Genomic DNA, 11,175 nt, shown 5'->3' with positions numbered 1-11,175 from the left:
GTCTTGTCAGGATTCAACCTCAATCTGTTAGCCGCCATCCATCCTCCAACTGCCTCCAGACACTCACACAGGACCTTCACCGCCTTCACTGGTTCTGATTTAAAAGAGAGGTAGAGCTGGGTATCATCCGCATACTGATGGACACCCAGGCCAAATCCCCTGATGATCTTTCTGAGCGGCTGCATATTGAGGTTAAAAAGCATGGGGGAGAGGACAGAACCCTGAGGCATCCCACAAGTGAGAGCCCAGGGGTCTGAACACTCATCCCCCCCCCACTTTCTGAACACGGCCCAGGAGGAAGGAGCGGAACCACTGTATAACCGTGCCCCCAGCTCCCAGCCCCTCAAGACGGTCCAGAAGGATGCTATGGTCGATGGTATCAAACGGCGCTGAGAGATCCAGCAGAACTAGGAAACAGCTCTCACCTTTGTCCCTAGCCCGCCAGAGATCATCAACCAGTGCGACCAAGTCAGTTTCAGTCCCATGATGAGGCCTGAATCCTGACTGGAAGGGACCCAAATGGCCTGCTTCTTCCAGGCGTGCCTGGAGTTGTTCAGCAACCACTCGCTCAATCACCTTGCCCAGGAATGGAAGATTTGAGACTGGGCGATAGTTGGCTATCGTGGCCGCATCTAAAGATGGTCTTTTAAGAAGCGGTTTAATAACCGCCTCTTTCAGTGGGTCTGGGAAGGCTCCCTCACGGAGGGAAGCATTCACCACCCCACGAAGCCCATCACCCAGCCCTTCCCGGCTAGCTTTTATAAGCCAGGATGGGCAAGGATCAAGGAGACAGGTGGTTGGTTTCACTCGTCCAAGCAGCCTGTCCACATCCTCGGAGGTAACAGATTGGAATTGATCCCACGCAACTTGACTAGACAGGACTCTAGCACTCTCCCGCCTCGGTCCTGCTCCCACAGTGGAGTCTACCTCTTTCCGAATCTGAGCGACTTTATCTGCAAAAAAACTTTGCAAAATCATTGCATGAGTTTTAGGCTGTATTATTTTTGTATTGTTCACTTTTATTTTGCCATCAATGAATTTTAATTTGCTTTATTCTGTGGTTGGAAAGCTGCCTGGAAAACATTCTGTTATGGGGCAACTTATCAATATTATAAATAATGAAATATCAATGTGCTTCATTTTGGGATAGACAATGTTTGTGAAGTGTAAAGCCCCCGCCCCGCCACCATTACTTGTTTGCAAAACTATCATGAAAGAAAATAATGAGGGTAGTTGAACTCATCCATTGCTACAATGCCTTCTGTTTTGGATTCTTCCCTTTCACCCATTCCCACAACCCTTCTGAGTAATACCCTTCCCCACCCTCTCACTATATATAAAGGTCTGGTGACTTCTTTTTCAGTGTATCTGAAGAAGCATGCATGCACACATAAGCTCATTCCAAGAACAAATTTAGTTGGTCTCTAAGGTGCTACTGGACTATATCTATCTATCATCTATAATCTATCTATCTAAATATCTATCTATCATCTATCATCTATCTATCTATCATCTATCTATCTATCTATCTATCTATCTATCTATCTATCTATCTATCTATCATATATCTATTTCTACTGCATCAGACCAACACGGCTACCTACCTGAATCTGTGTCACACAGGTTCTCTGTGTTCCACCGGATTTCTGTTATGCCAACTATATCAATGCTGTCTCCACACAGATGCTACTTAACAGGCCTATTTTTTAAAAAGGGAATTGGTTTATTTGTGGGGTGGGTGGAACAAGGTACATTGCAGCAACTAAGAGGAGTGACCTTCAATGGCAGCCTATAGAGGAATAACATCACTACTTTTGATTTCCTTCCTTCCCACCTCTCACGTACAAAGATGTGGCAGGAGATTTGTCTTGCCCAAGTGGCCATTTGGCATCTGATCGAAGCCTGTGGAGACTCCTTTGTGCTTCAGAAGAAGGGAACAAACATGCTTGTTCTCTTGGGATGTTGAGGGGATGTTTCTGAAGACTGGCACACTGGTGGGTGCAGAGATAACATGATCTCTGAGGCATTGCCTTCCTCCCCTCACCCAAGTTTGCCCAGAGCTTAAAGACTTACATCTGCCACCGTCCCTTGCCCCACAAAAGAGGTAGAAGGCTTTTCACAGAATGAACTGCTGAGGGTGGATTTCTCCCACAATACTAGATGACCACCTCCCCATCGCTCATCAGATCTATTTGGGGAGCAGGGTGGGTGGCAAGGGATGATCTATATTTCCATTTTGGCACTGGGCTGGGTGTACTAGTTGCAACCCATGGTTAGGATAATTGTTCCACACCTGCTGGTCTTCTGCACATTCCCCTCCTGTGGCAGTGCTGCCACCAGGGAAAGTTTGGTGGGCCTGGTCAGGTCCTTGAGGTGGCAGTTCCCACCCCCAGCCCCTGGGATGTGTGGTCCAGTGATCTAATATCCTGGATAAGCTTAAGTATTTCATTCTGTGATAGGTCTTCTACTCCTTTTGCTGAAAAGACCACAAGTCATTAAGGGCTGGGCTAGCTTATGGAGGTGGGGTGGTGCGGGGGGAGGAGATGCCATGGAGCACCTGTGACCTCTGTACTTGCCCAGGAAGGGAATGTGCCAGCCTTGAACACCCCCCTCAAGAAGATCCCCCTCAACAACCCAAGAGAACAAGCATGTTTGTTCCCTTCTTCTGAAGCACAAAGGAGACTCCACCTTATTCCACACCACAAATAAAACTAATTCCCTTCAAAAATAACCCTGTTGCTCCCACTCTGTTCTTCCCTTTTGCATAAGTTGCTGAGTGGGATGTGCTTTGAAGACCTTTGGAGGCAGATATTTAAACTGGGCTGCTGCAACCCTGGACCATCATTCTCTCCCCCTGCACACGGTGTTCACGGTAAGAGCAGGAGAGAACCAGCTCCAGGATGATTGCTGTGCTGCTGCTGGTGTTTGGACTGACCCCTGCCTGCATATTTCCTGTCAGTGCTGACATCCCTGTGTACCCAAACTTTGACCCTGTAAAGGTAAGACGTTTACAGATGGGACTTTCAGACACATTAACAGGATGGGGAAGCCTTACCTAGATAGGATACCAATAGAGCAGCTTTGCTCTTGAGTAAAGGCCTTGTTGCTTTTGTGTCCCCCTTCTCCTCTCCCCCAGACCCACAAGCTTGGTGATCAGCAAGCTGCCTGATTTTGATACATGCTCCTAGCTCTGGTAGGAAACTGCTAGAGATGAAGTGGGTTGCTTGTCAACTTTCGCTGCCCCCTAAAATGTCAATCAAAATTCTTCTGTTTTAGGCTATCGGGAAGTGGCACCCCATCGGGATAGCTTCCAAGTTGCCTGAGTTGAATGAGCATGATCAGAAAATATCACCAATGGACCAGACAGTGGAGGTTTCGGATGGAGATGTGACAGTCACCGCTAATTATATGTCGTTAGTACCTTACAACTGATACCTCTCCTCCCATCATGCATAGGCTGGGAATTGAACCGGGGTCCTTGATTTCCCCTGAAATCGTTTTGAGATGCTTTGGAAAGGGCATAAAGTTTCTGGCACTGCCAGTCAGTGTAGACAATATTGAGCTGGATGCAGCAATGTCCAGATTTTGTACAGAGCTGCTGCTTAGGGAAGACCACATGTTTCCCATCCCGTATTACCTCTCTTTTTTGTGTGTCTTGTTTTATCTTAATATATCATAATGAGCCACTTAGGTTGGGCATTGTGATATAAATAAAACATAGCTGGAATGCCAATGGAGACATTGAGTAATCCTGTGGAAACCATTTGATAATGTAGAGGCCTCCCAAAAGGCCTGTTCATTTTGAAGGCATTGATAGCAACAGGGTGCCGTTCCTCTTGACACTCTGGCTATCCTTCCCTCTGGCAAAGTCTAAGGCATCTTACTGGTAATGTATTCTTCCATCAGTGGCTCTGACACCCTAAAAAATACACATGGGGGAAGCAAGGCAGAAGCAGGCTGGGTATCTGGTTTTGAAGTGCTTTCACTTAGCTCTCTTTTCCAGGGATGGTGTCTGCAAACAAGCAGCTATTGTGTTTAAGCACACTGACAAACCTGGTGTATTCGAATTTCCTGGTAAATATGACTACCATGAGCCACCCTTTTACCTGATGAAAAAGTATGTTTTGTGATCGGAAGACCCAGATGCTGTGATTTGGGCATATGTTCAAACATTGTTCTTCTTCCCATTTACTTTTCCCATTTCTTTTGAGTGCAAAATCGAGTTATGAGGGGGAGAGCAGTGCAATCACTCACCCACCAATAAGGTTGTTTATTTTATGAAATACATAATTTGGCTATAAAAAGGTTACTAGGTCTACCCAGTGCTTTTTTCTGGGGGGACACAGGGGTACACATACCCTTAAACATGTTGTCAATCTAAGTTTGGCCTCACTGAGGGGGCAGTATTTCAATATGAGTAGGAATATGAGAGGACCCCTAAACTTTTTTTTTTGAAAGAAAGCACTGGGTCTCACTAAACCTAAGTAGCCTAGAGAAAACAAAGGCAGCTATGCTTGCTCCATAGTTCTTTCGGAAGAACGTTCCAAGCTGACCTCTCATCTTGAGATTCAAGAGAGAAGTGAGAGGAGGAGGAGGAGGAGGAGGTTGTAAAGAAGATGCAGCATAAGACTATCAGTCTAAATAACAAAGAGATAGGAAGGGCAAATGAGGAGTTAAAGGTACATAACAGTCTGGTTATGTGGAAGTCCTTTGCCCATCTTTACCTCATGCAAGCCCTTCTTTTGCAAGCTGATTTTCCCTCAGTTCAGACAAAACATATAAATATTTTTAAATCTCCACCTGTGTTTTGTGATCTGGGAGCAAAAGAGCAGTATATGAAGGTTGGTAAAAGAGACATCACAGTACAGTGGTACTTCGGGTTAAGAACTTAATTCGTTCGGGAGGTCTGTTCTTAACCTGAAACTGTTCTTAACCTGAGGTACCACCTTAGCTAATGGGGTCTCCTGCTCCCGTCACATTGCTGCCACGTGATTTATGTTCTCATCCTGAAGCAAAGTTCTTGACCCGATGTACTATTTCTGTCTTAGTGGAGTCTGTAACCTGAAGCATCTGTAACCTGAGGTACCGCTGTAACAGGAAACTGCCAAAAACTATTTGTCCGTTTGCCTGAGTTTGACCCACTCAGACTGATGGTGGCTCTTTCCATCCCAGTGTCAGAAGTCTCTTTCCATCCCAGTGACAGGATCCTTTCAAGTTGCACAACATCAGGAATTGAACCAGGGACATTCCACATGCAAAGGAAGTGATTTACCCCCTGAGTTATGGTTCATGGCAGATGGTTAAACCAATGCCTCCACTTCCCAACTTAGGAGGATATGATTTGCCTTGTTGCCATCCAAAATTAATCTTGGGCTTTTCAAAATGGAAGACTCCAGCTTTCTCTTTTGATCTCCCCTCTGCCTAACCAGGAGGAACTTGAGTGTTTCACTCAAGGCTGCACAAGGGAGTTCTGGGTTACAGCTGGGATCTAGGTTCTCAGACCTGGGGAGCAGTCTTTGCTTCTTTATCACAGAATCCCCGGCAGCCAGACAACTGATCTGTATAGTACTGGGAAGGGACTCTGTCACCCTACAATCCTTATATTGCAACTGATCCTTTAAGCTGCCCTCATATATATCATCATATATATCATGCCCTCATATATATCATCCCAGTCTGATTGGTTTTTTTGGTGGGTGGGTGAATTAATCAATATTTTGGTAATATTGTGCTCGATGAAGAGTGCTGGAGAGCTTAAAAGTTGGCCAGTCTTTCCTGACACTAGGATTGGCTGAAATAAATGTAATACTCACCTAGAGGGTTTTATTATTTTTGGAATGGACCAACACAGCTAGTTTTTGCTTTTCTAGTGAGGTTCTCCAAAGCCCTTGGGATGCCGCAGGAAAAGTTCTAGTTTAACAGAGCCAGGCAAACAACAACAACAATTTTGTTACTTATATCCCATCCATCTGACCGAGTTACCCCAGCCACTGTGGGCGGCTCTCAACAAAGTTAAGGAGGAGCAGAAGGGGTGGTGAGTTCTCACTGTCTGGAGCCTCTCTGCAACCTGCTTGCTCTGCTAGTCTCCAAACAGGGTCTAAGTCCCCCCCTCCTCCCTGCCACATACAGTGGTATCTCTAGTTGTGGACACAATATGTTCTGAGGTGCCATTTGCACCCCGAAAAGTCCGCAACTAGAGCGCTGCTTCTGCGCAAGCATGGAGTGCACACGGCCATTCTGCGCATGTGCGAAGCGTGCAGACTGCATCTGCAACATGAAGCAAATGCAACATGAAGCGAACACAACTAGAGGTATGACGCAACTAGAGGTATAATTAACACAAATAGAGGTATAATTAAGGTGACTAAGAGTGGCTGATCGCAATTTGCCTGCCCCCCCCCTCCACTAACAGCCAAGAAATGAGGAACCCGCTTCCTTCAGTTGATATCTTGTGTTGTTTCCTGTATAGGTGGTATTGCCCACATGATGGATATTGATTATGAAAAGTATATCATTATGCACAAGAAGAAATTAGAACATGAAGCTATCTATCTGTCTGGTATGTGTTATGGCAATGGATTTTATTTTTATTTATTAAATACAGCTCTTCACCCATAGATCTCAGAGCAGTTCACAACATAAAACAAACAAACCAATAACCCTCACTCCACCCTGTGGCATATCTGTGGTTTAGCAAAAAGGATGCTTATTAGTTAGTTAGTTAGTTAGTTAGTTAGTTAGTTAGTTAGTTAGTTAGTGTTGCTGTTTTTCAACTAACTCTTCAGCCACAAAGAAGTTACAAATCTCTCTCTCTCTCTCTCTCTCTCTCTCTCTCTCTCTCTCTCTCTCTCTCTCACACACACACACACACACACACACACACGGCCTAAAAGTCACAAAAGGAGAATGGGTTGGGAGGAGAGGAAAGAAGCAAGCTCAGTTTCAAGTTCTGAGCTGCAAGTTTTTCTGTGGACCAGCCAGAGCAGGAAAAGTTCAAAGGAAGGAGGCAGAGCCAGTGCTGCTCCTCACTCTGCAGTGCTGAAGGAGTTGGCCCTGCCCTGCCTTTTCCATCTGTAGCATAGTTTGGTGGCTGGTGGAAGGTTTTGCCTAAAACATCTGGACGGATACCCTAAGTTTATGGAAGGATACCCTAAGTTCTGTTCAATCCAATTATGGCTCTAGTTAACATACAAAAATATAATATAAAATCATTGAATATCTTTATCTATACTTATTTGGCTAATATACACCCCCCTTTTTTCTTTTTTGCTGTCAACAGTTATCTGTACTGTACAGAGTTAAAAAGAAGGAGGAAAACCTATTTAAAATCTTGACTACAATAATCTTCTAGAATAAAAAGTGGCTAATGGAATAATCAGCCCTTCCCATGGTGAAAGAATATCTTTTTTGGAAAAGGGAGCTGAACCCTAAATAATGGCCACTTTAGCACTTCACAATGATGCAGCAGAAAGAGTAGCTACCATAAAGCCTCCCACTAGCAAATAGGCACAGTCAGCACCTGTGTAGGCTTTCAGTTCCTTTAAGATCAGGCATGGACAAACTTGGCCCTCCAGATGTTTTGGGACTACAACTCCCATCATCCCTAGCTAGCAGGACCAGTGGTCATGGATGATGGGAATTGTAGCCACAAAACCTCTAGAGGGCCAAGTTTGGCCAAGCCTGCTTAGATCCTCTTCTCTGGTTTCATGGGGGTTCTGTTCCCGACTGTCTAATGGACAATCCAGAGAAGATGTCAGGAAGAAGAGACTTTGGGTGCTCTATAGACATAAAACAGATATTTCAGCCTTTCTGGGAACAACAATTTACTCAACCTTTGCTTGTGTTTAAAGCTAGGGGATTGGAAGTGGGAGATGACATCAAAGAAAAATTCAAGAAATTAGTTTTGGAGCAAAACTTTCCTGAGGCACACATCAAATACTTTGAGAACGTCGGTAAGGCAATCTGATCTCAATATTTTTTTATTGTAGGTGTGTATGAATGTCTCTGTGTGAAACAGAATCTGAGGAGCTATATTTAGTCTCAGAGAGATTCACAAATCTGGATCACCACTACAGTTTGAGTACAGTGGTACCTCGTTTGCTGAATGCTTCAGTTGAACATTTTGGTTTTCACCGAAAACCTGGAAATAAATGCTTCCGATTTGAATGCACCTCGGAAGTCGAACGGCTACTGAAGCTCATTTCTCAATTGTCTCAGTTGAATTTGCTGACTGCTCATTGCGCCTTGGTTGTCGAACGTTTCAGAAGTCGAATGGTCTTCTGGAACAGATTATGTTCGATAACCCAGGTACCACTGTAGTTAAATCACTGAAATTAACTGAGGTCTGATTTCCATGCTTAATCATAATTAAAGCACCTGAAGCTATCAGGAATTGAGTGGGGGGTTGATTTGCTAAGGGCAGCAGACAATTTGGACCTAGCTGTGGGGATGGATAGGAAGGAGTTTGTTCTACATCCCTCAGCTGGGGTGGTGTGTGTGGTGGGACTCCGGCAATTCTGGCTCCTGGGCAGGGTCTGTCTAGAGCAGTGTTTCCCAAACGTTTTTGGGCAACGGCACACCTGCTTACCGGAAAAAAATCTCGCGGCACACCACCATTAAAGCCCCGCCCCGTGACGTCAGCGCGCAGCGTCACGCCGGGAGGGACGCACAAAAGGGAACGTTTTTTCCCTCCCCCTTGCCGGGGTGGGAGGAGGCAGCAGAGCGAGGGCAGCTGAGGCGGCGGCGGCAGCTGAGGCGGCGGCGGCTGCGATAGCGGGCGGAGGAGGAGCCGTCGCCGGGAGTTGCTGCTGCTGCTGTTGCTGCTGCTGCCCGGACATGCCGGCCTCCTCCTCCTCCGCTGTCTCGCGCGCCTCCCTTTTGCGCGCGCTGCCCCGCCGCTCGGCACGACCACCGCGGAGCCGCCCCGGCTCGACGCGGATCCTCGCCGCCGCCGCCTCTCGCCCGCCTCCCTCCCACGGCACACCAGCCGGTGTCTCACGGCACAGTAGTGTGCCGCGGAACACCGGTTGGGAAACACTGGTCTAGAGACCAGCTGAGGGACGCGGGTGGCGCTGTGGTCTAAACTGCTGAGCCTCTTGGGCTTGCCAATCAGAATGCTGGCAGTTGGAATCCCTGCAACTGGGTGAGCTCCTGTTGTTCTGTCTAAGCTCCTGCCAATCTAGCATTTCGAAAGCACGCTAGTTCAATTAGATAAATAGGTACTGCTGCGGTGAGAAGGTGAATGGCATTTCCATGTGCTCTGCCTTCATCATTGTTTTCCATTGCAGCAGAAGCTGAAGGCAGCCCTGTTTAGGGAAGCTTTTAATGTTTAATAGACTATTGCATTTTGATATTCTGTTGGAAGCCACCCAGAGTGGCTGGGGAAACCCAGCCAGATGGGTGAGGTATACATAATAAATTATGACTAATATTATTATTATTTAGTCATGCTGGCCACATGACCTGGAAAGCTTTCTGTGGATAAATACCGGCTCCCTCAGCCTGAAGCAAGATGAGCACCACAACCCCACAGTCACCTTTGACTGGATTTAACTGCCCAGGGGTCCTTTACCTACCTTTTTACCTAGTTCCCAGCTCTAGATAATGGCCTGGTTAGGACTAGCAACTCTGTCTTCGGCTGCCTTATGGGGCTCAGATTCCAATTAATTAGAATTAAAGTAGCTTCAGTCCCAGATGCAAGGAGGCAGCTTCCACGTGGCTGGAGACTGGGGGGAAACCCAGCCCAAAAGTGGGTTGGAATGCTGGCCTAGGTGGCTATTGTATTTGAAGGTTCATATTCCCCCAAAGACCTTAGTGAGGACCCGTCCTTCCTGGCCACATATCAAAACCTTTTCTTGCTGCTGTCAATATACTTGGCTGCTTCAGCTCTTTGGTTTTTACACCTCTGTGTTGTTTATTTTATCTGCTCTTCTTTCATTGGCATAAATTTTTATATGCTCTGTTTCCCACCCCCAAAATTTCTGCATTTGTTAACTGTGTTGAGTGGCTCAGTTTTGAACTAGAATGGTGAGATACACATGTTCCTCACAGTGGCTGACCCATTGAGGCAAATAGGACACGGTCCCACCAGCCTTAGTCTGCCCCCAGGGAGTCTTCACATGCCCACCTTCTTACTGACCACCAGCCAAGGAGTGGAACTCCTTGAGAGCTTCCTCCTTCATCTCAGTGTTGCCCCTGTAGAGCTCAGTAGGCGAGGGCCTCTCATTGGCTGTGGTTGCAGCTGTCATTTGCTCTGGCTCCATCTGCTGTTGGCCTCCCTGCCTCCCATGCCACCAATCCCAATGGGCATCATCTGCCACTGATTCCAAATAAAGAAATACATATGAGTTGCTCACATTTTCTTCCTCCTTACCAGTTTCCCTGACACTCTTATCTTCCTTTCTCCCACAGAACAATGCACTCCAAAAGCTGCTTAATACCCAGATATGGCATTTCTCCAGATATATTGCAGCATTGGTTAATAATCAGAAGCACCCAATAATCATTGCTCTTTCTGGATGGTGGAGATGATGATGACTACAGATCAATGCCTCTGTCCACTCACCACATTTCTAGCTTGTAGAAATTGATGGAAGTAGAACAACAACATCTTTGGGTTCCTCCATCTCCTGAAACTATTTTTAAAATAAATACATTGCTTAGATCTTGCACACATTGTCAGAAGCATTATTGGAAGTCAAAATGGGAGAAGATAAACATATATGAACCTATCAAGCAGCCAAAGCCTCTGCCCAGTGGGTGCTCAGCTTTAGAGGTTGCCAATATGGTTCTCCAACTTCAGCCATCCATGCCCATTGGCCAGGCTGACTGGGACTGATAGCACTGATGGATGGGGTTCAACAACCTATGAAGCTCACCATGTTGGCCACCCCTTGTCTACTCTGCATTGGGAGTAGCTCTCCAGAATCTTGGAATGAGAAAGGCTTTGCCCATGACATGCTCTTCCTTTAATTGGAGGTGCCAGAGAGAGGCACCTCCTGCATGTAAGCCAGTGCTCCACCGATTCCGAAAAGCCTTGGAATGAGAACTGTGGAAAGGGGAATGGGTACAGAAGGGTGAGAGAATATAAGTGAGTGGCTGGTTGTAATTCAAAAAAGAAAGACTGGTGGAGAAAGGTGAGAAGAGAAACTGAGAGGGACAAAATAGCAGGGCAGA

The 11,175-nt window shown here is 46.3% G+C and overlaps 1 protein-coding gene across 1 annotated transcript; it reads left to right on the top strand.

The window, feature by feature from the left end:
• The first annotated feature begins 2,822 nt into the window (after positions 1-2,822).
• On the top strand, positions 2,823-10,668 carry LOC308582483 (epididymal secretory protein 4-like). Its single transcript, XM_081185698.1, has 6 exons — positions 2,823-2,999; positions 3,277-3,413; positions 4,004-4,074; positions 6,470-6,559; positions 7,851-7,952; positions 10,411-10,668. The coding sequence occupies exons 1-6, from the start codon at positions 2,901-2,903 to the stop codon at positions 10,434-10,436; spliced, it is 525 nt and encodes a 174-aa protein (XP_081041824.1). The 5' UTR covers positions 2,823-2,900; the 3' UTR covers positions 10,437-10,668.
• The last annotated feature ends 507 nt before the right edge of the window (positions 10,669-11,175 follow it).

This window comes from Podarcis bocagei (genome assembly GCF_964188305.1).
Source record: "Podarcis bocagei genome assembly, chromosome: 2".
In the NCBI taxonomy this organism is placed as follows: domain Eukaryota; kingdom Metazoa; phylum Chordata; class Lepidosauria; order Squamata; family Lacertidae; genus Podarcis; species Podarcis bocagei.
The sequence above is the reverse complement of the archived record's forward strand: the minus strand, read 5'-3'. Positions and strand labels throughout refer to the sequence as shown.

Excerpts from the sequence above, each read along its gene's own strand:
- LOC308582483 (XM_081185698.1), top strand. The coding sequence starts at position 2,901 with ATGATTGCTGTGCTGCTGCTGGTGTTTGGACTGACCCCTGCCTGCATA. Across the intron at positions 6,560-7,850 it reads TGAAGCTATCTATCTGTCTG|CTAGGGGATTGGAAGTGGGA; the intron begins GTATGTGTTATG and ends TTGTGTTTAAAG. Across the intron at positions 7,953-10,410 it reads CAAATACTTTGAGAACGTCG|AACAATGCACTCCAAAAGCT; the intron begins GTAAGGCAATCT and ends TTTCTCCCACAG.